Source organism: Podarcis cretensis (assembly GCF_951804945.1).
Source record: "Podarcis cretensis genome assembly, chromosome: Z".
In the NCBI taxonomy this organism is placed as follows: Eukaryota; Metazoa; Chordata; class Lepidosauria; order Squamata; family Lacertidae; genus Podarcis; species Podarcis cretensis.
Genome location: NC_137184.1, coordinates 35,140,175 through 35,167,547, shown reverse-complemented (window position 1 = coordinate 35,167,547; position 27,373 = coordinate 35,140,175). Strand labels below are relative to the sequence as shown.

Sequence of the window (27,373 nt, the reverse complement as noted above, 5' to 3'; positions counted from 1 at the left end):
GTTCCAGCTTGTCAATATTTTTCTTAAATGGTGGTGCCCAGAACGGGATACAGTACTCCAGGTGTGTTGTGACCAAGGCAGAATAGAAAGGAGCTATACTTTCCTTGTTTGGAAGACTATACTTCTTTTGATGCAGCCTAGAATAGCATTTACTTTTTTTTGCTGCTGCATGACACTGTTGACTCATGTTAAGATTGTGGTCCACCAGGACCCCTAGATCCTTTTTACATGTATTACTGGCAAGCCAGGTGTTCCACATCTTATATTTGTGCTGCTAGTTCTTCCTGCCTAAGTGTAGAACCTTACATTTGTCCCTACTAAAATTTGTTTTGCTAGTTTTGGCCTAGTTTTCTAATATGTTAAGGTCATCTTGAATCCTGATTCTGTCTTCTGTGACATTAACTACCCCCACCCAGTTTGGTGTCATTTGCAAATTTTATGAGCATCCCCTCAGTACTTTCATTCAAGTTGTTTATTACTACACTGAGCAACAACGGGCCCAGGACAGAACCCTGCAGTACCCCACTTGTCACTCTTTTCCAGGATGACGAGGAACCATTAGTGAGGACTCTTTGAGTTTGGTCAGTCAACCATTTACAAATCCACCTAATAGTTACTTCGTCTAGCCCACATTTTACCAGCTTCTCTACAAGATGGGGAACTTTGTCAAAAGCCTTACAGAAATCAAGATACACTATATCCACAGCATTCCCCTGATCCATCAAACTTGTAACACTATGAGAGAGAGAGAGAGAGAGAGAGAGAGAGAGATGAGTTTAGTCAGGCGTGACTTGTTTTTGAGAGATCCATGTTTGGTCTTAGTAATCACAGCATCCTTTTCTAAGTGCTCAAAGACAGACTGTAGAATTATCTGTTCTAGGACCTTTCCTGGTATCAGTGTCAAGCTCACTGGTCAGTAGTTAACTGTGTCTTCTTTCCCACCTTTTTGAAGATGGAGACATTTGCCCACCTCTAGTGGGGACCTCACAGTTTCTCCAATAATTCTCAAAGATTATAGACAAAGGCTCTGAGATTCCATCCGCTAACTCCTTTAGTAGTCTTTGGTGCAGGTTATCAGGTCCTGGAGATTTGAATTCATTTAAAGTACCACCTCTTTTCCTATGTTGGGCTTTTCCTTTCTTGCATTGTTTATTCTGTCATCACCAGGTTAGGCATCACTTTCCTTTTGAGTGAAGACAGAGGTAAAGTAGATGTTGAGCAGTTCTGCCTTTTCTCTGTCACCCAATAGCAGTTTTCCATGTGGAGGACTTACTACTTGCTTGCCTTCCTCTTGCTTTGAACATAGCTGAAGAAACTTTTAAAATTCTTTTTAACCTCTCTTGCAAGCCTGAGTTCACTCTGTGCTTTGACTTGCCTCAGCTTCTCCCTGAAAGTGTTGTACACTCTTAGTTTGTGATTTCCCCTGTCTTCTACATATTAAAGTGGTACCTCGGGTTACATACACTTCAGGTTACAGATTCCGCTAACCCAGAAATATTACCTTGGGTTATGAACTTTGCTTCAGGTGGTGCAGCAGCAGCAGGAGGCCCCATTAGCTAAAGTGGTGCTTCAGGGTTAAGAACAGTTTCAGGTTAAGAATGGACCTCCGGAACGAATTAAGTACTTTACCCGAGATACCACTGTATATATGCACTTTTTATGCAGCTGCACTGGTTTCTTTAGGTGCCTCCCACTTCTTTAGGTGTGCTCTACATCTTGCCCAGTGTGGATAGGTGGACCCAGGGCTTTTTTCCGGTGAGAACTCATAGGAACTCAGTCCCGGCACCTCTCAGGTGGGCTCCAGCCCCTCTCAAGTGGGCTACATTGCCATTCTAAGAGAACAAATGAGGTGCTCATGGTGAGTTCCAGCACCTCTTTCTAGAAAAATAGCACTGGGTGGACCTCAAGTTGCTGTACCTTCTCTTCCAGCAAGGCAACCAGCTTGCACTTGCTGCAGGTGTAGTTTTGCATGTTCTCAGGCTGAAGACAATCATGGCACAGGTTACTGCAGCAGCCCCCTCAATGCTCATGTCTCTTGGTTTCACACACAGCATGAGACAGCATTGTGGGCTTCTCCTCCTCAAACTCCCTCTCTAAACGCCCTCACAAACGTCACTGTTTATAACTCCTGGTCATGAGAGTTTCACCTGTTGGATTTCTTTCTGTAGTGCTCAAATTAAAAGTGCAGCAGCCCTGCCTTCCTGATGGGGCTATTGCCACTGTTCCTATGGTCCATGTTTGAACCTGCTGTCATGCTAAGATGGTGGCATCCATAAGGTCCAATGCTTGAAGAGAGGGTCTGTAAGGAAATCACAGAGATGAGTTTTGCTAAATGCTGAAAGGGAGGCACAACCAGCTGGGAAGTTCTGAGCAATTTTTGTACCCTACCTCTCCACTTTTTCTTGTTTGCTTTCTTACTTGATTTAGTACTGCCTGGACATTGGGAGAGAGGCGAGTGGGAAACTGGGAAGAGGAAGCTTCCCCCTCCTCATATTTTTTCCAGCCAGCTTGTCTTTGCTCCCTTGTTTCATCCTTCATGGATTAAGCGCAGATTAAAAACTCAACTCTGGAGACCCAGCGAGTGCCTGGGGAAGCGGCATGGGAAGACAACCTGAGGATCCAGACTGGGGTGTGTTGGTGGTGTTGAAGACGGGGCTGTGCTTGGCACAGCTTTCTCTTCCTCCTGTTTGGCTTCCACCGGGAAGGGTCATCACAGCATAAGGAGATGGGAAGAGGCTGGAAAGTCTTTCTCCTGGAGCCTCAAGGAGGCCACCCTCCTACCAGTTATCATTTTAAAACTTTTTACAGTATATTTAAAATACATAACATTTTTCTAAAAAATACTCTCAGATTTTTTTTAAGAGGAAGAAGGTAAGACAGACATTGAAAATGATAGCTGCTAGGTCCCCTAAAAGAATCTGGTAAATAAAGAATGTGTTATTTACCAGGAACAGCTGGAGCACAGATAAAGGGTGTGAATTGTTTGCACACTGATTTACTAATGCAAAGGCACTACTGCCAGTAAGTTAAAGATATATGGTGGCACGTGGTGACCCAACTCTCTATTTTGATTTTGATGCTTCACAGAGGGCTGCATGGACAAAGTGAATGAAGGTGAAATCTCATTGCATGAGCACTGAATATAACCCAGAATTAAGTTGATAGAATGCCATCATAGTTGCCAAGAACAATATTTGATTGTGATTCTGAATTCTAAACAAGCTGTGATGGAGAAAAGTTTCTTGAAGCCCATATAGAAGGGAAATCACAAAATGATAAAAGAAGGCATGTTTTGTTGTGGTAATGCAGGTCTAAAGCTAATCTGGGTATAGTTGGTTAGTGGCACAGCTTATGTTCCCCAAATCATATACTATACTTGATAGCCGTGTTGGATCTATTTGTGTGAACTGAAGTTATAAGTATACTTTGACTCCTGTGCAAGCTCTTAAAATCTCCTAGAAGTTTGTAATAAAAATTCCAATCTCCGATATCCATTTCATCTTCCTGATGCCATGATGGTAGAACTTCTTTTCTCATTAGTCAATTTAAGTGTATATAGAATAGAAAACTATGCTCTTGTAATTTTCTATTATAAACAGCTCCTATAAACAAGTAATAAGAGTTATGACTCTCAGACCAGCATTTATAAGATCTCAAACAGTAGCCCTCTGCACCTATGGTACACAGAAAACAGCTTTTGGAATCCTGGGTAGCTTCCAGTGCAGTTTGTGATATGTTAGTCTAGGGAAATGAGAGCAAAAATCGGACTGGCTGAACACAAGCGTTTGGTTCTACTAACGTAACACTGAATATCAACCTCAGTTGAAAAAAACATATAACATATTCTCTGTTTAGCTTGCTGTTGTGCTAAATTTATTCCATTAGTATAAAATCAAGATATACTTTCAGTTATGTTCTTTTTTTCTAAAAGCCCAGTATACAGCTGAACTACACTTATATCTAATTATTGGTTCTACGTTTTCCAAGGAAAGCTGAATTTATTTAGCTACAAAAACAAATGGGTTGCTGAAAATGCACTTCCATAATAGTATTAGATGGGCTGTTCAGGGCCACCCCTATACTGTATAAATAGCAGAAGTGACAATAACTTTCTTGGGTAAGTGCTCCTTGCAGCATCAGCCTTTTGCATTTTAACACGTGGCTATAATTTTTCCCAACACTCTCTTGTAACATCGAACACCAAGCAAATGCTGCAACTATAATATGGTTCAGTGGGGAGAACTGCAACTTTATCACCTATTTTCTTAAAAACCTTAGCATTTTAAAATATTATGACCTCAATCCTCTGTTGAATTATTTCATTGCCAAAGAAGAATTAGATTAATTCTATTTAATGAGTTTGACTTTCCCTAAGGATTGTTTATATAGACCATAGGTTGAACTCGAGGAAAACAAAATAGTTTTGTGAGGTGATCACACCTTATTTTCTATAAATTGTGCTTGCTTAGAGAATTTTTGAAAGAAGACATAAGCCGTTACATAAATTATGGTTACTATATTCTTTCAAAACTTGTGGGTTCTAAACTACAAGTGTTACCTTCTGGGTGTGACATTACTCTATATTTTTTCCTAATTCTCTGTTTTACTATAAAAGGACTCTAAACAAAATATGCAGAGTGTTCCTGTCCAGGGTTCCAGCCAATCAGTCCTCTTCATGGATACTCCATTCTATCTTTCTTTCTACCCACCCTGGCTTTCCGTTTCCCTCACCCTGACCAATTAGCATTCTGTGTTCACTGAGCATGCTTAGTTCTCACTAAGCTGTTTGGGTCTCTCCCCCCAATCATCCCGCCCCCAAGATATCACCACCACCACCACCATTAATTCATTTTATATACTGCCCTTTATCAAAAGATCCCAGGGCGATGTACAACATTAACACATTTTACAGAGCACAATAATAAAAACATAATAAGCAAAATAATAGATAGCATAACAATTAAATAAGCGTAATAACACCCACCCACCCTCACACCAATTATTTAATGTCCAAAAGCTTGGACTGTTTTTGCCTGGTGCCTAAAGACATGTAATGATGGTGCCAGATTAGGCATCCCCAACCTTCGGCCCTCCAGATGTTTTGAGACTACAATTCCCATCATCCCTGACCACTGGTCCTGTTAGCTAGGGATCATGGGAGTTGTAGGCCAAAACATCTGGAGGGCCGCAGGTTGGGGATGCCTGTGCTAGATGAGTCCCTTTGGGGAGAGCATTCCACAGACATGGAGCCACCACAGAAAAGGTCCGTTCTTGTGTTGCCATTCTCCTAACCTCTCAGGGAAGGGATTGCATAAAGAAGGGCCTGGCATTCTTTATGTATTCTACAAGCATTATGGTTCTCCAAGCGATTTTGGCTACATAATGGTAAGACATTTCCCCAGAAGTTTGGAATCAGAATATAAGATGTGATTGAGCTAGCACGTTTTCCTTTAGTCTTTACATTCTTCTCTACTTCTGCTTATTGTTTATATTAATTATGTCGATGGGCTGTGCACTTAACTGTAATCATATCATACTGTTGTGTGACATGCATATGCTCCATGGAAATGCTCTATAAAAACTGTCTTTTCCTTTGCTTGTCTGGTTGTAGTCTCAGTTTACAATGCTACTTGTCCCATTCAAAAGAGGGAGTCAGTGTAGGTGGTATTCAACTAAGTCCTACTCAGAGTAGACCCACTAAAATTAATGAACCTAATTTAGTCATGCCCATTAAGTTCAGTGGGTCTACTCTGAGTAGGACTAGCATTAAATACCACTCCATGCTTGCTCAGGTTGTTGGGACTCTGGCAGATACCATTTTTTATATATGTATATATAAAACCATTGTTTTAAAATTAGTATAAAAGGTAAGGGACCCCTGATAGTTAAGTCCAGTTGTGAACAACTCTGGGGTTGCAGCGCTCATCTCGCTTTACTGGCCGAGGGAGCCGACGTTTGTCTGCAGATAGTTTTTCCGGGTCATGTGGCCAGCATGATTAAGCCGCTTCTGCGAAACCAAAGCAGCGCACGGAAACACCGTTTACCTTCCCGCTGGAGCGGTACCTATTTATGTATTTGAACTTTGACGTGCTTTCGAACTGCTAGGTTGGCAGGAGCTGGGACCAAGCAACGGGTGCTCACCCAGTCGCTGGGATTCAAACTGCCAACCTTCCAATTGGCAAGCCCTAGGCTCAGTGGTTTAGACCACAGTGCCACCTGCGTCCCTTTAAAAAAATTAGTATAGGTATAACAAATTGGACGCAGGTGGCGCTGTGGGTTAAACCACAGAGCCTAGGACTTGCCGATCAGAAGGTTGGCGGTTCAAATCCCCATGAGCTCCCGTTGCTCGGTCCCTGCTCCTGCCAACCTAGCAGTTCGAAAACACGTCAAAGTGCAAGTAGATAGTGCAGCGGGAAGGTAAACGGCATTTCCGTGCGCTGCTCTGGTTCGCCAGAAGTGGCTTAGTCATGCTGGCCACATGACCTGGAAGCTGTATGGCCAGCTCCCTCAGCCAATAAAGCAAGATGAACTCCACAACCCCAGAGTCGGTCACAACTGGACCTAATGGTCAGGGGTCCATTTACCTTTTTAACAAATTGGAACTGGGAACAAAATGGTGTATTTCAATTGAAGTTATCATTTTTCCTGAGCAACACATAAATAAAAGAGAGGTAGTTTGAAAAATAACCATATTTTATTATTGAAAATTTAAAATAGTTGTTGACTGGCAGAAAAAAAAATGTTTATTAAAATACATCTATCTAAAGGCTTGCTTTTGTTTTGTATTTGCCAACAAAACTTGAAAAGTTAATAGCACAAAATACGTTACAGCCAGGTTCCGAAGGATCTTATAAGGCATATAAGGCAAAATAATTTTCTGTTGGTGTCTAGATTCATATTTTTATTAGGTTATTTGAAATTCCGTCTGCAGTCATAATTATGTCCTAACCTTTGGCATAATTTAGACTTTAATTTGAATGTGCAGTTAAGGATCCACATTTTAATGAGGGAATATAGATGTGTAAAGTGAAGGTGATAGATTAGTGCAGATAATCGGTTGCTTACTCATTTAATAAAGCAGGGTGTTAGTAGGTCTGATCAATTAAGGAATAGTTCTTAGGAACAACTTTTGCACAGACAGGTTTATAGTGGAACATCCTGACTGGCAGATGTTCACCCTTAATTAAACCTTTTATTCTACAAATTCAAGTCTTCTTATTTGTATGTAGCCTTCAAGTTAGTGTAATTAGGTTTTTAGTGAAAATAACATTTGGGGTAAATTAAAATAGGTTTATTAATATTTTAAGTGTGTTTCAAAACTTAAGGCCTCTTAAGATTGAACTAAGTTTCTCTGCTTCATTGAAATAGTGGCCTGGATCAAATAGTAGCTGATATAGAGGGATAATTCATCATTCAGTTCTAGGTGTTGGATAATGATCGTGACCTTTTCAATGAGCTTAAATTCAGGATAACTCTCAGCTAAGCTTTATTTGTCAGCAGGACTATTTCAAAGTTAAGTAGATTGTGGATGGTTAGAAATCTAGAAAGAAAAAGTTAGTATTTCTGATAATGTTTCTCAGCCCCTTCATAATACATTGCAGACCAAGATCCAGCAGGCTTCCTTGTGAGTAAAAGCACCATACTGATTTCTTAAATAACATGATTTCTTTTTGTTTGCTATTGTTTGCATCAAAGTAATGCTTTCATTTTGCCTGCAAGAGGTTTTATTATTTATGCATAATGCATGGGAAAAGTTTGACTTTCTTTGCATCTTCTTTGCATTTATACATCTCCATATTATTACTTAAAAACAAGATAAGTTTTTAGTGTTGCATGGCTCAATGACTTACAGGTCTCTGCCTACTTGATACTTCTGGTATGAACATGGGATAGTCATCATTCCTCAATACAGTGAGTTCTGTTCTATGTGGCTAACTGTGGGCTCCACATTGCTGACATTTTTGTTGTAGGCGCCACACCTGGTCATCTTACTTCTCCTATTATCGTCTTTGAATGTCCTCACTTGTGATTATCGAATGTCTTTTGAAATCTGCAAGATAAAAGGGATCATAGTAAAAGAACTTCAAGGTGATATATTAATCCCAACAATCTCTAGTGTGGCATGCTATAAAAGTTTGGATTTTTCTTTTTTTCTTTTAAAACAACAACAACAACTTTGATGCATGCTGTTTTTACTGTATTACAAATTAATAATTACTCTAGTATTTAAACACAAGTAGGAACCTAGGCAAAAAATTGTTTTATATAAAAACAGGAGTACTATGCAGGATGCAGTAAGCAATATAGTCATACTGTGAGGTTTAAAGTTCACCAGATGTATGTTGTAATGATACATACATTGCAATTTGTTAGAAGTATTTTAAATCAAACAAAAACTGGTAGAAATCAACTACTAAACCAGATTCATATTATTAACAGCCAATAATTGTTCATACTTAGCATTTAAAGGAAGGGAGGAATACAGCTCCGCTGCATAGTCAAAGCTGCTTAGAACATAGTACTCTTCAGCCAGTATGCTTTATACTCAGTATGATAGATTTAATGTCTATCCTTTCATATGTCTTCATAGTCTATGAAGGCAGAGTGATGGTTCTGATATAAGGTAATAGGATATGATCACATACATACACTCCTTAGGAGGAAGAGTTTCACCTTGTAGGACCTACAACTGGGAATGAAATACATTTCCAGCAGAGAGTGCCACCCAAGGATAGAGACTCGCCATGGGTAGTCTTGAGAAATGAATTTGTCACAGCCAGACCACTCTCAAAATTCAGAAATTTAAATACCATCAACACCTTTTTACATAAGGTCTGACAGTCTATAATAATAAAAAACTCATTGAAAGAGCTCCGTATTCTGGACAGATATGCACCATTGTAACCTCATTTGAATTAGAATTGTTCAAATTGAGACTTTGAGGTTAATGTGGACAAGCATTAATAGTGCAACATGACTACAAAATAAAGATGCCAGTCTACTGTGATTATGCAACTGAAGGTAACACTTTCACATAGTATTTTAGTTTATGACTGTTCATGGAGAATGCATGAGCAAAACCAGTTCCTTAATGAGCACATTACATGGAATAGGCATTCACGGTTGTAGTGGCAGAGTTGGAGCAGCAATTTAAGCAGAATTCTCAATAAGCCATACTTGGGACTGTTGTGCTTGAATATATCCATGTGCTTCATTCAAATGCAGTCAGTGTTGCAAGCAATTTGTGTCATAGCTGCATGACTCCTTCAAGGTATTTTTCAGCTGCTGTACTGGATCAAGTTTTTATTTGATCTAGAAAGTTTTTGATGTTTGTATGCCTATAAAGTACATAATAAGGTGAAAATTTCTGTTACACTTTTGCTTTGTCTATGGTGTATCATGTACATGTATCAGCAACCAATAGTCCTAAGTCTGTATGTATCATACTGTGGCGAAACATATTTCTTACTTAAATATACAGAGGATGAGAAGAACATACGGTGGTTGTAAACTCAACATATGACCTTCAACTGCGTGGTTATGCTTGGTTGTACTGTAGGTATAGAAGAGTTGAAAAGTATGCCATTAAGATAAGTTTTATGATAAACTATTCAATTTATTTCATGGAATAATAGGATCTAAAAGAGAAGGAGAATGAAGAACTGGATATTCAGTTGAAAGTGTTTGATGAAAACAAAGAAGAAGACTTAATTGAGTTGGCCCACCGCCTCAGTGACATCAAAGTGGAAATGGAATATCCTTTTAAAGGACTGTACAATTTTATTAGAAATGAATGCTTGCAGAAAGTAGCTTTTTGCAGTAGTGCTAGGTATTATAATCTAATTACTTGGGGCATGCATGAGGAAGTGGAGAATATGTGCTGGCATGTTATTTCAAACTGGGCATAGACTAGTTGGCACTAATAATAAGTCAATAAGACATAAGTACAATTTTTGGAACTTTCCCCTTGATTCACAGAAAGTGCATCTTATTTAAACAGATAGTTGAGAAGCTATAGACTAGGAGTAACTATTGAAGAGTATACGTTGAATGTCTGGAAATAAAGTATAAGGAGAATTAGATGCGAGAGAATTGGCCAACTAATGGAAATCAGTATGTGAAATTTAGTATCCCCAGTATTTCTTCTTGACCCCATTGTCTCCTTAGGGTTCTCAGATCACAATGCTGCAGTAACAGTTGTAGTCACAACTAGTGGAATTACCTTGCATGATCTAGGATAGCATTCCCCAACTGGGTGCCCACCAGATGTTTGGACCACAACTCCAGTCAGCTCTAGCCAATATGGCTGTGCTAAGTGGAACTGATTGGAGTTGTAGTAAAATAATAATAATCTGAAGGGCATCCATTTCGGAAAGGCTGGATTTTATTTATTTATTTATTTCCCACCTTTTTCTCTGACACCAGCTTGCAACTAAAATAGAAACAGCTAAAACATATTTTAAAATAATTTAAACCAATTAAACATGCACATGGTTGTATTGTAAGACATAACTTTAAACATCAGAGGGAAAAGTAAGTTTAAAAGAGGCACATATATTCCCTTCTCTTATGATAACCAGCTTCTGTAGTTAAACATAAGTAGAAGAGGAGATCAAAAAGCAAAGGTGACACTTAATTTGGCTTTTGTTTCTTGTGACCACTTTACCAAGGATTACACCTAATGCTTCTGTCATCTCTTTTCTCACAGATTTTATCCCTTTCAGCCTGTGCCTTCTTGGCTTCCTAATTTATGGTTCCCAGCCCTACAACCCCTTCCTACTTGCCTGCCCATTTCCAGTTTTGGAGGTTTGGCAGCTTGTCCTGTTAACTGTAGTCAAAATATATTGGCTAGTGGAAGCAAGTAAACCTCATAAACTTTGGTTGAAAGTTGGCTTGTTTCACAAACTATAGTTAAGATTAATCACAGTTTCTCTAGATTTGGATGATACTGCAAAGCTTCTAAAGTCATTGTAACTGCACCAGATTGGAGTAGTGGGAGTGCATGGGCAGGGGAGGCTAAGTTTATGTTTATAGCAGACCAGTAAGTGTAATAATATGTCTCTGAATTCCTAACAGTGTAACTTTTCTAAAACTTTAGTTCAAAATTCAGAAAACAATTCTTACTTCCTTGGTAATAGAAATGCTTCATTTCGCTTTACGGTCAGGTTTGTCAGTCTGTGTTAATCGTACAATGAAAAAGTGAGAATTTTCTTACCAGGTTTATATATTACTTATATATTTTTGGATAATTATTTTCAATAATTACTCAGTTTTATATTTTTTGTTGTTGTTTTGATGACACATTTTATTACATATTATTAGTTTTGGTTGGTTGTTTTAAGACCCCACCCTGATGTCTGCATAGATAAATAATAGAAATAAATAATTTAAATAAATAAAACTATGTAATATATTGTATTTGCACTAATTCTATGTTTCTAAGCACTGAAGATACTAGAGGCATAAAAATCATTACACAGAGATACTGGCTTCTCAAGGAACCCAGTAACTTATCAGAAGAGCAGCATCTGAACTAGATAGGACAGAGGGGAATCAAACAAGCATCAATCAAAGAAGATTTCAAAGAAGGCTGAAGTTTTGGAACAGTACATAGTGTTAGTTTGAATAAAGCCGTATCTTGGTTTTCGAATAGAATGCGTTCTGGAAGTCCGTTTCACTTCCAAAACATTCAGAAACGAAGGCGCTGCTTCTGACTGGACATTTGGCTTCCAAGGCAAAGTTTGCAAACCGGAACACCTACTTCTGGGTTTGTGGTGTTTGAGTTCCAAGTTGGTTCATGAACTAAGCTGTTTGAAAACCAAGGTACGACTGTACTTCTATATTTAATAGTGAATTATACGCTTCATGTTTATGAGTAGCAGAAAATCAAAATTCCATGAAGAGGAATATTGAGAATAGTAATCCATTACATGAATAGTTATTTTGGGATCTAAATAAATACTTTAGGTGTGCAGAAACGCTTGTGTGCTGTCTTGCACACAGAGGAAATTTTAAGGGCTCTTTAGACCTAATCTTCAAGAATGTAGTGTTAATTTATGGATGCGTTTTTCTGTAGAACAATTTTGGTATTTCCTTGACAATCCTTGTACTGATGTGAATGAGGTCTACCACCTATTGTATAACATGCTGAGAGAAACAGCATCTGAAAACTACTTCCTATCTATTTTACAACATTTTCTACTAATCAGGAATGATTATTATGTTCGGTAAGTCAGCAGTGATTTTTATGTCCAGTAAGTCAGCAATTTTTGAATTTCAGTTTAAAATTTGGTGTTCACATAACAGAGTGTCACACTACTCATTATTTGTATGTACAAGTGCATACAATTCACTGGACAAAAGTGAGGCTCTTTGGAAAGGGGATGAGGTATGGAAAAGCTTTATTTACGTACAGTTTACAGACCTAGAAAAATGATGTAGTTCCACAGCTCCCATACATGGAGGATTTGTTAGGGAATTAGGACATCTGATTATTCCTTCTATATTGCCATCCAGTCTTCCCTCTTGGCATGAGGAGCAGACAGGAAGGTTTGATTGGGGTCTCCCATCTCCAGTAATAGCTTCGTGTATACTTTGTGGAATTGTACTGAGCGGAGAAGTGGTAAATAGTATATTGAACCTAGATAAATCCTCTGCACGCAAAATTTTTGCACATTTGCAGGATTATACCACCATGAACAGAACAGCAACCCTTCAGTTGTTATGTATGAAAATGGACTAGCTCCCATCAGTTATTAAGTAGACTAAAATGCTTCTTCCTTATTTTTAAAAGTGCCTTGGTTATTAAAATCAATACATTTTTGTGTTTTTTTGGCAACCAGACCTCAATATTACAAGATAATAGAAGAATGCGTTTCACAGATAGTATTGCACTGTAGTGGTATGGATCCTGACTTCAAGTGTAGAGGAAGGTTGGATGTAGATTTCACTCACCTTGTAGGTATGTGAGCATCATAATGTTATACTATTTTAGTAATTATTGTTTAAGGATTCTCTCCCCCCACCCCAATATCACCATTTATGTAGTATAGGCATGTTTCAACCAAAGTTAAGCCATTTTAAGTTCTGTTCTTCCTCTGGTAGAGAGTTGAATGTATAAGTCTTCTATTGAAAACACTATGTATAAAAGGGGGTTAATTTTTTTATGTGGATTATGCTCTAGATTTTTAATTAGTGGAATCTATGCCACACACAGTACTTCTATATGGAGGCCTTCTGTTCGTTCTATTATTACAAATGTTCCATGTGCATATCAAAATTCTCTTGATTCAGTGTTATTGGTTAGGTGAAACCCGAAATAGATGCACATGCATTGGAGCAGCTAGCAGTGACTACAGTGGGCTCTATTGTACCATGCTGTAGCTTTCAGTCTTCTTCCAAAATGTCCCACCCCCCATTCATGTTTGACTAGTTAGCAAGCTGAATAGAAAGATTCAAATATGAGTAATGATAGGCACATACAAGTTGTTGAAAGTGCTCCTGGATAAAAATGTGTATCATTCATAGAGAACAGGAATGCTTCAGTGGCTATTATGTTTTCGTTAAATGTCAGAACTTTGGATCATAAACTTTTTAGGTAGAAAAATCTCTTATAAAGCAATTTTCTGCTCAGCCGATGAGGTACTAGTACTGTCCAGTTAGCATTACATTGCTACAAAGTTGAATTTGTAATTAAAAATATGAATTTTTTAAACTTTATTGAATCAAGAAATGTTAAATTTTTGAAAATGTTTGTTGTGCTCAGAATCAGTGTTCATTCAGTATACCTCATCTGCATATTTGCTTGTAAAGTGGATTTTGCATTGGTCTTTATGGTTTAATTTTTTTAGATTGCTGCGTGGACAAAGCAAAAGTGGAAGAAAGTGAGCAAAAAGCTTCAGAATTTTCCAAAAAGGTAGGTACAAGGGAAATTTCTGGCACTGACCACTTTTTTCTTTCTATAATCTGAGATTCCATAATTAATAGACACAACCTGTTTTTTTAAATTTTAAATTGTTTTAATAGTTTTTCATATTGTATTTCTACATTGTTGTAATGTGCCCTGGGATCTTAAGTGGGAGACAGATATACAGTGGTACCTCAGGTTACATACGCTTGGGTTACAGACTCCGCTAACCCAGAAATACTACCTCAGGTTAAGAACTTTGCTTCAGGATGAGAACAGAAATCGCATGGCGGCATCAGGAGGCCCCATTAGCTAAAGTGGTGCTTCACGTTAAGAACGGACCTCTGGAACGAATTAAGTACTTAACCTGAGGTACCACTGTAATTGAAATATAGCAAATTAACCGTGCCTGAAACAGGGCAAATTTGAACTATTTATCTGAACTTCATTTATGTATTATTTATTTATTACATTTCTATACCGCTCTACACCCAAAGATCTCAGCCAGTTCACAACATAAAAAATAAATAAATTACAACACAAAAAGCATAATACAAACAAAAATAAAGCAAAGCTAATAACCCCCTCCCACAAACACATTTAAAAGGCCATAGAATGTTTAAACAGCCAAAGGCCTAGTTTTAGAGAAATGTTTTTGCCTGGTGCCTAAAGATATGTAATGAAGGCGCCAGGCAAGCCTCCCTAGAAAATGCATTCCACAAACGGAGCCGTCACAGAAAAGGCTCATTCTTGTGTTGCCATTCTCTGGAGGAGGCACATAAAGAAGGGCCTTAGATGATGATCACAGAGTCTGAGTCGGTTCATATGAGGAGAAGTGGTCCTTGAGGTATTGAGGTCCTGGGCTGAACAGCAGCAGCAGCAACAACAACAACACCCTGATAACTGACTGGGTTTCCCCAGCCACTTTGCGCAGCTTACAGCACATAAAAATGGTAAAACACTAGACATTTAAAATTTCCTGATACAGGGTTGCCTTCAGATATCTTCTAGACACCTGAAGTCTGTTAGTTGTTTATTTCCTGATGGGAGGGCATTTCACAGGGCAGGCGCCACCACCGAGAAGGCCCTCTGCCTGGTTCCCTGCAACCTCACTTCTCACAGTGAGGGAAATGCCAGAAGGCCCTTGGAGCTAAATGATGGGGGTGGAAACGCTTCTTCAGGTATACTGGACCAAGGCCATTTAGGGCTTTAAAGGTCAACAACACCAACACTTTGAATTGTGTTGGAAACTTACTGGGAGCTAATGTAGGTCTTTAAGGACAGGTGTTATGTGGTCCTGGTGGCCACTCCCAGTCACTAGTCTAGCTGTCACATTCTGGATTAGTTGTAGTTTCCAAATAACCTTCAAAGGTAGCCCCACATAGAGCACATTGCAGTAGTCCAAGTAGGAGATAACCAGAGCATGCACCACTCTGGTAGGGTCTCAGAATTGACATGCCCCTCCATGGACAGCTGTGAGTCCAGAATGATTCCCAGACTGCGCACCTAGTCCTTCAGGGGCACAGCTATCCCATTCAGGACCAGAGAGTCCTACACACCAGCCCACCCCCTGTCCCCGCCAAAACAGTACCTCTGTCTTGTCAGGATTCAACATCAGTCCGGTAGCTGCCATCCATCCTCTAACCACCTTCAGAAACTTACACAGGACATTCACTGCCCTCACTGGTTCTGATTAAAAAGAGAGGTAGAGCTGGGTATCATCCGCATACTGATGCAACACCCAGACCAACCCCCCGGTTTCTCCCTGGATGAAGTAGCCTATTTCTCCTGACTAGCGCTGACATGGTTGACTGTGATCAAAATGTAATGGACCTGGCAACAGACCCACATCACAGTTTGAATTTGTCTAATAAGCAGGTGGAAAAACTCTGTTTTTCTTGGTCAGTTTTGATCAAATGGAGGAATTCGAGCTATTCCTATGCTGAAGGGCCAGGAAGGATAGTTTTGCATTTTGAACAAAACAGTTTTAACTTGCCTCCTATTGGCTGCCTTGCTGTGCCAACCACGTGTACTGTGTTAGCTATATGGAATCATTCCCTATAAGCCCATAGGGAGGTTGAAAGGGCAGGTTCAACAGTAGTTTATTTAGGGGACTTATTGAAAAAGAGCAGTGTAAAACCATTCATCTACTGCATTCTGATTTCACTAGGTTAATATTCTATGTTGGGGGTATGTGTTTGTGGGGTTTTTTTTTGCGGGGAGAGGAGTGGTTAAAGTTTGCTAAGTCAATCAATTTAACTCTCTTCTGTAGAAGTTCTACCTACAAATCTTTTAGAGATACTGCTTTTTTGGGATCAATATATTTGACTGCTAGAATGTTACACATAATCTGAAAAAGGTTCATGTACTATGGCAAAATTTGTAGAGGTAATTTATCATGCCATAGGCTATTTTGCCACAAACTCAGTCTTTTTATTTCTCTCTATATTTCTGGCAGCAGTCTTCTCTATTAATTCATCTTTATCTTGAATAAAGCATTTGAAAAATCTGCTGTACTAGAGAAATAAGCATATTGAAAAGGGATTAACACTTTTCAAGATACTGTGCATGTATTAGCTACCATCCAGTTCAACATGTTTTCTAAAATAAATTGATCAAATTTGATTATTATGAGTTATTGGAAACATGTGCTTCAGTATTCCTTTCAAAGTTTGTTGAGTTTTAAAGTCCTCACTTATTCATGCTGGGAATGCTTCTTCCATTGAAACCAGTATTATATGCTGGTGGCTCCTACAACTGAGCAGATTTGGTAAATTTGAATAATGGTACATCACCCTTGAAAGCTACAGAACTTGAAAAAACACCAACACACCATTTTTTTTTGTATTTAGACTTCCACTTTTCAAATGAAAATCTATGAAAATCAAATTTAACTAGTTTTAAAGATAGCCTATAAGAAAATTTACTTCTTTTAATTGCAAAGCATATTTGCATCACATAAAAGCTTTGGATTTTCATACTAGCAGAACAACCTACCTTATGATGGAAAGGAAATGACATTAACTAAACAAGTATAACAACATTCTATTTGTTTCGTTTGTGTACATGACAAACACATGCATTCATACTCTCACTCAGTTCTGCCTAGCATTATCTAGAAGATTGTCTGCTGTTCAAATACAGATGTAAACAAAAGGCTGTGGAAGGTTGTACATGTATTGTTTATTTAACTTAACACAGTTGAAGTGACAGCCTCACCCCATTACAGTGTCAGGTTGGGACATATCATGGTCTGTTCCCTGTGTGGTCATAAAGTTTTCACATTGTAGGCCCAGGCAGAGTGGAGCCAGTGGCAGGGGTTGGAATAATAACATCAACAAAGTACATGGGGTAACAATATTGGGACTGAAAAGGCCACAGTTTTATTGGTTACAGGTGTCAGATGGTTTGGCATAGGTATTGGGTGTATATATACTGAAATAAACCAGCCAAACTGCTGGTTAAGTATAGAGTTGACCAAGTTAAGAGTCACCCTGTGTTGTGCAGTTCCTCTTAGTGACCACTAAGATCACTCAGTGGAGGTGATAAGGCCTGTTAACCCCTGAGCTGGGAATCTGTACAAGAAGTGTCCCCAGGTTCCCTTAAGGGGATACCCCACGACTGCAGGGCAAACGGGGCCCACCCTCCACCCACCTGGCCTAAGGATGCAACCCAATGCATTTCTGCCTGCAAGTTTGTGGCAATTGCTATGAGGAAATGAAACCAGCAGACAGGCCCAATTTGTCTTCAGGGAAAATTTCTCCCTGGCCCGAATATAGCAACTGATAAAATCCATAACAAGATCCATCCAGGGCTTACCTGCTCACCTTTAGGTAGCCTGCAAACCATAGAAATAAGACAGGGAAGGTAGGAAATCCAGCACTGACTAACTGGAAGAGTCCTGGTGTGGCTGATCGAGCGAACCCGAAGGAATAAGTTCTTACTCAGGTCTGCTCCCCAGCCACATCCTCCAGCTCACCTACTGGTGAGACTTGCAAGTGAGCACCTGTCTGTTGGTGTGCCAAAAGGAACCAGAAGTGCCCCCTTCCATGAAACCAAAGCTTGAAAAGGGAAACAAGCTCTGCCATTCTGCGCCAGGGCCTCAACTGCTGCTCCCAGCAAGTTCTGTGGGAATGGACATTCTATAGCAAGTGATAAGATTCCTCTGCACTTCTAGTCTTTTTGATTATGACCAAAATGTTTCAGGGGGAAGAGGACTGAGGTAAATCTGTCAAATGTTTTTGGAGGAAGTGGACTGAAGTAAATCTGCCCTTTTAGTATTTTAAATATTACAGCATTTATATGCATAATATTAAGTTTTAAAAGCAGGTCCTTAAGATTATGCAGATTCTAATGAAAATGCCTAAGATGTTGAGTCTTGTGTACCTGCAAGTTGACAGGAATGTGTGAGAAGCTGACTCTAGATATTCATTGGTGTGAATGCTTTAAGCCCAGGAAAATTGGAGAAAAAAATATTTGGCTAGTCTAGGAAGCCTAGCAGGCTTCTATTATTTTACTCAATCTATATACCACCCTTGTGAAAGTTAAAGCATTATGTTTGGACAAAGATGGATGACTGCTTCTATGTTGGTGATCATTGCAGTTTGATGAAGAATTCTCAGCTCGACAGGAGGCACAAGCTGAGCTTCAAAAACGAGAAGAGAAAATCAAAGAACTTGAAACTCAAATCCAGCAGTTACAAACCCAGGTAATATAACAAGATGGATTTTACATGTTTTCAAAATGTGTTCTATTTTGGGGAAGTATGGAATTAACTTTTAAAAAATTAAGGGGGAATTACTAGCAGTGGGCTAAAGATAGATGGCAGGAGAAATATTGCATCACTGTTTCAAATCAGACAGTGTGACTGGTTCCTTCTACTGGTCTATGTGTGAGCAGGAGCATCACTGACTGGTCATCTTACAAAATTACCTAATGATCTCAAGGCAGCATACATGCTACCTCCCCCCACCCCTTCTATTCTTACAGCAACACTGTGAGATAGGTTAGGCTGAAAGAATGAGTAACTACCCAAAGTAACCCACTAAGTGGGTGAGTGTGGATGTGAATCTATGTTAGTCCAACACCTTAACCACTACTCTATTTAAATAAATTGGGGAGGAGGATGCATTTTAGCTCTGATATGACCCTGAATCACTTTGGCTGAAAGAAGAAATCATGTACAAATATGCTTCTTTATTGAATTTTATGGCCCTTTCTGGTTGCTCTGTAAGCAATAGTCACATCTGTGGCATTAAAACATGAACACTGGATCATCTTGGAAACACAAGACTCTTCCATATTTGAAGATATTCTGTAAGCAACTGCCAACACTCTTTTATGTGCGTTTTGGTTTTGTGATGATGTTTGTTTTATTCTTTTAATGTGCTTGTTGGTTAGAAAGCTTAGTGTAACTTCTCCGGAAATGAATGTTGCTTAAGGCATATAATGCAAACTGTAAATGAAAATTTATGTTTGATTCACTTGCACTGAGAGGATATTACAGAAGATAATTTCTTTTGGGCACTTTAAATACAGCTGGTGGTATGGAGAAATTTTTTTGGTCATATTAATGAACTCAAATGCTTACTAAATCCCTAAGAAGCAGAATTGTCTCTGTGCCACTGTTGGTTAACATTTAGTGTCAGCTGGGTACTGTGTGTACACAGGACACAGGACACAGAAGGTATACCAGTTATAGAAATCATATCTCTATTTAGAGATAAGAGGGTAGAATCATAGGACAGACTGTCTTTTCTTTTAAAGGAACAGTTGAAAAATAAAAGTTTGAAAGTTCAGCTATTTGGAGTCTGCTGGTAGAAAATCACTTGCTCTAGTGAAGTTTATTCTAGACGGAGAAGTCTGGAGAGTAGATTTCTAATTTATGACTTCTTATCCTAGTGGTACCATATTATGTGGTATTTTGACCAAGGCCTCACTCAAATGGTATTGCTGAAAGCTTATATTAGAACAGATAATAAACTTCCCTGGTGTTATCTTGTCAGTAGAAGTGAACATTTTTAAGCATCACAGCCAAGAGCCAGATCCTTTTCCTAATTTCTCAGCCTGCACAGTTAACATCATTTTGAAGATGGATTTTCTGAGGTAGTGAATATTTGAATATGGGAACCTTAAGATGATAATTCGGTTTCAGCCATTTGGCTTCCTTTTTAACAGTTCTATGAATACCACACAGATAAAAATATCTTAAGCCCTTGGAAAGTATTTTGTTAATGGACCTTTTTTTCTTGTTTTCAAATGTCACTTCATTAATTCTCTTGATCTATTTTAATAAGAAGAAACTCTTTAAAAAGTTGCATATGGCGCTTACTAATGTAGTGCCAAAAATATAACCCATTTCTGTTAAATGACTCATACTGATTTGAAAATGATTCCATCCCCCCTTGGTAAAGACCACATTCTTTTTCATTATGGGTTTCATCTCTGTGAAATCCTTCAGCAATGTAGAATAGAATATAGTTGGAACAACCTTGCTTACATGAGCAATCTGGGAAACATGGAAAATGTTCTGGTTCTCGTAATATGCAGGTTGTCATTTACATGAGAATTTATTTGATGCCTCTGGTGTCTCTTGTATGGCCAGCATTTTCTCTGTTCCCTTTTTCAACCCTCAGATCTAAAACATGCTTATTTTGTAGGCTCCTGTGTCTTCAAGTGGCTCACCTCCTGCAGGAGTACCACCTCCGCCACCACCACCACCTCCTCTTCCAGGTGGTTTAGCCTCTGCAGCACCACCTCCTCCTCCTCCTCCACCACCACTTCCTGGTGGTATTCCACCTCCACCACCTCCTTTGCCTGGAGGGTCTATACCACCTCCACCTCCACCTATGTTTGGTGGACCACCACCACCTCCTCCTCCTTTTGGAGGGATTCCATCTATAGGAGCTGCACCAGCACTGCCTTTTGGAATGAAACAGAAGAAGAAGTACAACCCTGAAGTATCTATGAAGAGAATCAACTGGGCAAAGGTATATAAATTTAATTTCACCAATATTTTCACCACTTTTATGATCTTTAAAGGGAAGAATGGCAAGAATTTTGTTTTGAACATAAGAATTCTAGAATTTAAACTCTTTCTAATTTTAGGGCTGATAAATTTTCAATAGTCGCAATTTGTTAACCTTTAAAACTCATTTGTAGGATGGAGTAATCAAGGGATTTGGGACACTTTTTCTTAAGAGTAGTGATAGCTGTAGGAAGTGCTGTGCATACCTGTGGAAACATAACCTAATTAAAAATATTATTATTGAACAACAATATCACAATGCACTTGAAGATAAAAACAAGAATTAACAACAAAATAATATAAGCTCATCACAATGAGCTTTTGATAGTAAAGTCAAACAAAAATAAAAATGAAATGAAATGAATACAATTATAAAATTATAAATGGGATATAAAAACACAATTTATGGTCTAATCAAACCCCCAAATAGCACTATTATCTTATTTTCCTTTAGAAATCCAAGGAATGCCTAATAAATATCTCATTACCTAGTTGTGAACTGCTGCCAAATTAATAATTGTCAGGTATTGGAGGACCCTTAATAAAAATCTCTTTGAAGCCTGGCTATCACAGACAGGGGACTGTACTTATGGACAAGCTTTACAATGAGAGCACCATACTGGAAAGAAAACACAAACTTCTATGCAACATAGTATCCTTTTATTGGGACGCGAGTGGTGCTGTGGGTTAAACCACAGAGCCTAGGACTTGCCGATCAGAAGCTTGGCAGTTCGAATCCCTGCGATGGGGTGAGCTCCCGTTGCTCGGTCCCTGCTCCTGCCAACCTAGCAGTTCAAAAGCACGTCAAAGTGCAAGTAGATAAATAGGTACCGCTCCAGCGGGAAGGTAAATGGTGTTTCTGTGCGCTGCTCTGGTTCGCCAGAAGCAGCTTAGTGATGCTGGCCACATGACCCGGAAGCTGTATGCCGGCTCCCTCGGCCAATAAAGCGAGATGAGCGCCGCAACTCCAGAGTCGGTCACGACTAGACCTAATGGCCAGGGGTCATTTAATATGTTATTTTATCAGGGAAGAGTTAGAAGTTTCCAGTTTATCAGAGGGAGAAAGCATTCCCCAAGGGGGGAAGGAGAGCAGTGAATCTAATAGAAGAGAGCAAGAGGAACAACAGGGAGGGACTGGCTGTTCACAGGAAAGGCAAGGGTTAAGTTCTAGTTCAGATTCGGAGGAGGGGAGATACAAGCCAGCTCTAGCCAGGAGGTTAGAAGAAAGCGGGAAAGCGAAGGGAAGGGCGCCTTCGCCATTTTGAGAGTGGCTGGTCACGGAGAAGCAGAGCTCAGAAGGTATTTGAAAGAAGTGACTCTGAGGAATAATATTTAAGAACCGTTTATAAGATTGTTTTGTTAATAAGCAATAAAAAGTTATAAAAGAACAAGAAGCGTTTGTATGGTGATCTGAAGAGGACAGCGACCAGGCCTGACAGAATACCTTCTGCTCTGCGCCTCTTCACTATAAGTAAGAAGGAGAAGCCAAAATGGAGGGAGCTGTGGCGCCAGTTGGGCAAGGAGAAACCCCAGCGCTCCAGCTAACATTACAGGACTTATGGCAACAGAACTTACAGTTGAAAAGTCAAGTCGACATACTATCAGCAGCACTGGGAGAACATAGAACCATGCTGCAAGCGACGTGTGGAGATAGAGTGAGTAAAACTTTTACTATATGTCCACGTAACTTCAAGGGAGAAAGCTCTGAATACATGGCTTTCAAGACAGAAATTTCTTACATAATTGAGATAAAGGATAAAGAATTTCAATCTGAGCAAGAGAAGGTTGCTTATGTGATTAATTTCTTGGAAGGGAAGGCTAAGGACTGTGTTATACCCCTAATATCTTGAAGGGATGCCGCCCTAGGAAATCTACAAATATTTCTGCAGCATCTAGACACGATTTTCTTAGACCCTGCGCATGAAATAACCACAGCTAGGCAGCTGTTGAGAATGAGACAAGGAAAAGACACTGTGGGAGTTTATTGGTCCAACTTTAGTTTGCTGGTGCATAAATTAAAATGGGATCTGAATTCCCCAACAGTTGCAGCCCTTTTTAGGGAAGGACTGAATAATGAGATTTTAGACCAAATGGGCCCAAATGCCAGAACCTAGTTCCTTGGACTCTCTGGTCCGAACATGCCTGCAATTGAGCCTACGCGTGGAACGGAGGGCTAGTGAAAAGAAGGAACAATGGAGACCACGGTGGCGGGAAAACAATATTATCGAAAGTACAGAGAGCAGAGCGGGCAACATGCCAGGACGAGAGCGGCCAGAGCCCATGGAATTAGGAGCAGCCAGACCCCTCCCAATTACTACCTCTTCCATGGTAAGAGGAAATGCAGGGAGAGGAAGAGACACGAGACGTTGCTTTGTCTGTGGAAAACCAGGGCATCTAGCACGACAATGTCGCAATCGTAAAGGATGGGAGTCTCTATCTGGAGCAGACATGGGAGAAGACAATTGCCCAAAGGAACTGCATCAGGGAAAGGAAGGTCCCCGGCTGGAAATGGGAGCTTGCAGCCGGGTGGAGAAGCAATAGAAGGCTCTCACGCGGAACCGCCTATCCCAGGACTAACGGTGAAGGTGCAACTACAACTACCCAATGGACACAGGGTCCAGGTAGAGGTGCTGTTAGACTCAGGAGGGTCAGCAGATTTCATAGACCAGAAGTTGGTACAGGAACACAAAATCGCTTTGTTACCTTTGAATTTCCCACTGCGAGTGAAAACAATCAACGGCAGACTGCTACTTTCAGGAGAAGTGACTTACGAGACTCCACCAATGAGAATGGATGGAGATACAAGCCAGCTCTAGCCAGAAGGTTAGAAAAAAGAGCGGGAAAGCGAAGGTAAGGGCGCCTTCGACATTTTGAGGGTGGCTGGTCAGGGAGAAGCAGAGTTCAGAAGGTATCTGAAAGAAGTGACTCTGAGGAATAATATTTAAGAACCGTTTATAAGATTGTTTTGTTAATAAGCAATAAAAAGTTATAAAAGAACAAGAAGCGTTTGTGTGGTGATCTGAAGAGGACAGCGACCAGACCTGACAATATGCACAAACTATTGAGCATGACTTTCATCCACCAGCATCACACAGAACATTGCAGATGGAATGACACTTTAATCTGACACCTACATCCAATGGACCACAACTGGGATTGCTTCTGTTCTATTTCGCCACCCCCTTTTTTGATGACACTGTACTCTAATGACTTCCTGTTATTGTTGCTATTATTCTCTTCTCTACTTTTATTTATACAATTAATTTGTAACGGAATATCAATAAGATACTGTCAGGGAACTGCCATCGGAGAGTCAGGTGGTGGAAGGGCTCAAGGAGGCTAGGAGACCCTCAGATGCTGAGGAAGGAACCAGCAGGGGGGGAGAGAGAGTTCCCGCAGAAACTCAGTCGGAGGGATGGCTCCAAGATACTTCCAGTGAGAACAGCGGAGAGGTTTCAGGACCTCCACTGGGGACGCCTACTCTGCGCAGGAAACTGTCACGCAGAGAATCCAGAAGGAGAGTTTCCGTTAAGGAACTCTTATGTTGGCGTAAATTCCGGAAGCGCCCACTGACGGATTCTGCCAGCGATTGAGGTAGCCATGCATCCATGGCTCCGCAGACTGGGAGAGTTTAGAAACTGATTGCATGAGTTGAGAACTGAACCATTTACGCACAAGCAGCCCCTTAACCCATTACAGCAATCCGTCAGTCTTCGACACTGCGTGTGCGAAAGAGAGGCATCATGAGCAACCCAACTGGAGACGGAGCAGCGGGAGGAGCTGGAGCGGGACCAACTCTGGAGTAGAGAAACAGAGCGTTGGAACACCAGCTGGCACTGCTAACGGCGCGTCTCGAGGAGAGGAGAGCTCAGGATGCATAGGGGAAGCCCACCCCCATCGCAAGGAAGGTACCGGGGTTGGTACAGAAATTTGGGGGTGACCCAAGAAGCTACCAAGCCTTTAAGACAGAAATGCAGTACGCACTGAACCTGCAGTTTGATGACTTTGCTGATGAGGAATCGAGAGTGGCTTTTGTGATTGGGCACCTCGAGGGGGGAGCTAGAGAATGGGTGAGGCCCCTGATGGCATCAAATAATGATGCCCTAAAAGACTTGAGGAAATTCTTTATCGCGATGGACTTGATGTTTTCCAGCCAGATTGAACAGGGCGTGGTACGCAGACAGTTAATGGCATGCAAACAGGGGAATCAGTACGTCTGAGAGTATTGGACACAGTTTACCATGCTCATACATAAATTGGGGTGGGACCTGTCTTCGGACCCGATTCAAATGCTGTTTGAAGAAGGGCTAGCCCCGGCGGTGAAAGATGAACTTTCCCATGCGCCCCGTCCGGAGTCTATGGATCAGCTGACCAAATTGGCTCTTGCGATTGGAGCACGCCAAGAGGCAAGGGCTCTGGAGAAGCGGGAAGGGAGAGGAGAGCGTTGGAGTGATTTCCGCATTCTTGAGATGCCGGAGCAACCTTCCCCGCCAGTGGAACCAATGGAGATTGGGACTGCGTGCGCGCGCGGAATTTCAAACATCAACGAAGGGCGGAAGAAGGAGGGGAAGACCGCCAAAAAATGCTTCCTCTGTCAACAGCCAGGACATTTTGCCAGAGGGTGCCCACAAAGGAAGGGATAGCAAGGAATGGTGGGAGCTGTTGGGAGTGAGGAGGAGGGGGTTAAGGAGCAGGTAAAAGCCAACGCCTGGCTGCCAGCGACAGGGCACAGCAGCCAGGCCAAGGATCAGTGAACGTGCCCAAGCCTGAACCCCCAAGAGCGGCTCTAGTCTCCACTCACGATAAAAGCCCTGTTAGACTCAGGCAGCTCCTGCAATTTCATGAGTAAGGAGTTTGCATCAGAGCACCAGATACAGACGCTGCCCTTAAGGAATTCCTTGCAGGTGACCACGATTGATGGGAGGGAACTTCTGGGAGGGGAAGTGAGCCAACAAACGATCCCCATGACAATGAGGGTGGCAAGGCACACGGAAGTCATTGCATTTCACGTAGCCACCCTGGCGGGGCCGCCCATCATATTAGGAATGAGCTGGCTGGCGTTACATGACCCGCTAGTGGGATGGCACCAGCGGACAGTCTCTTTTGGGTCAGCTCATTGCCTAGAACACTGCAAGGGAAGAGAAACTCAGGGGTTGGCTAGGGCAAGTCTGGCAGGGATGGTGGTGGGAGAAAAGGGAGAAATACCACCACAATACGCAGACCTGAGTGATGTTTTCAGCGAGAAGGAAGCAGATAGATTGCCCCCGCATAGACCCTTTGACTGTCAAATTAACCTACTCCTGGGAGCCCAGCTACCAGTGGGCAAACTGTACGCTATGTCGGACAGGGAGATGCAGGAGTTAAGGGAGTTCATAGACAAGAACCTGAAACGAGGGTTCATCAGGGAGTCAAGAGCGGTGGGGGGCAGCCCAGTGTTTTTTGCGGACAAAAAGGACTCAAAAAAACCCAGACTGGTCGTGGACTTCCGGGCCGTCAATTCGGTGTCAGAACCAGTGGCCTTTCCCATGCCCAGGATTGACGACATTCTGACCAGGGTGAGGAAGGGAAAGATTTTTACCAAGCTGGACCTGAGGGGGGCATATAACCTGATACGGATGAGGAAGGGGGATGAATGGAAGACCACCATGTTCACCCCCTTGGGGGCCTTTGAGTATCTCATTATGCCCTTCGGATTACAGGTGGGCTCAGCCTGCTTCCAATCCTTCATGCATCACGTCCTGGGACCTCTGCTCTATAAGAACTGTGTGGCCTTCTTAGACGATGTGTTAGTCTACTCAGAGGACGAGGAGCAGCATGTCCGAGATGTCCGGGAGGTCCTAAGCAGGCTGCAAGCAAACCAGCTGTGGGTAAAACTGGAGAAGTGCCAGTTCCATACCAGAGAGGTGGAGTTCCTGGGGTACCGTTTGTCAGACAAGGGATTGGCCATGGATCCCAGTAAAGTCCAAGCGGTACTGGAATGGAAGACACCCTGAACCAGGAAGGACGTGCAGAGATTCCTGGGGTTTGGAAACTTCTATCGGAAGTTCATCAAAAACTTTGCCCACTTAACGGCGCCCATCACCGATTGTATCAGTAGTAAGAAGAAATTTGCCTGGACGGAAGAGGCGCAGCGAGCGTTTGAACAGCTAAAGAAAGTGTTTGCGTCAGAGGAACAGCTCTTGCACGTAGATCTACAGAAGCCGATGAGGGTAGAGACGGACGCATCTGATCGAGCGGTAGGGGCGGTGCTTCTCCAGCCGGGAAAAGATGCGTCGGACTGGAGACCGTGTGCCTTCTTCTCGCGGAAGTTGAATAAATCCAAAAGGAACTACACAGTGTACGACCGGGAACTGCTCGCCATTCTTGAAGCGTTTCGGCGGTGGCGACAGCTGCTGATTGGAGCGCAGCACAAGGTCCAGGTGTGCACGGACCACAAAAAT

General features: G+C 41.2%; 1 protein-coding gene across 1 annotated transcript in view; it reads left to right on the top strand.

Annotated features, from left to right (window-relative positions):
- The window catches only part of DIAPH2 (diaphanous related formin 2), a 358,680-nt gene that overhangs the window by 69,365 nt on the left and 261,942 nt on the right, over positions 1-27,373 (top strand). The window contains exons 12-17 of the mRNA XM_079962400.1: positions 9,636-9,754; positions 12,111-12,227; positions 12,843-12,961; positions 13,851-13,915; positions 18,510-18,614; positions 20,566-20,895. Coding sequence (XP_079818526.1) covers positions 9,636-9,754; positions 12,111-12,227; positions 12,843-12,961; positions 13,851-13,915; positions 18,510-18,614; positions 20,566-20,895 — 855 coding nt within the window. The remainder of the gene's footprint in view (positions 1-9,635; positions 9,755-12,110; positions 12,228-12,842; positions 12,962-13,850; positions 13,916-18,509; positions 18,615-20,565; positions 20,896-27,373) is intronic.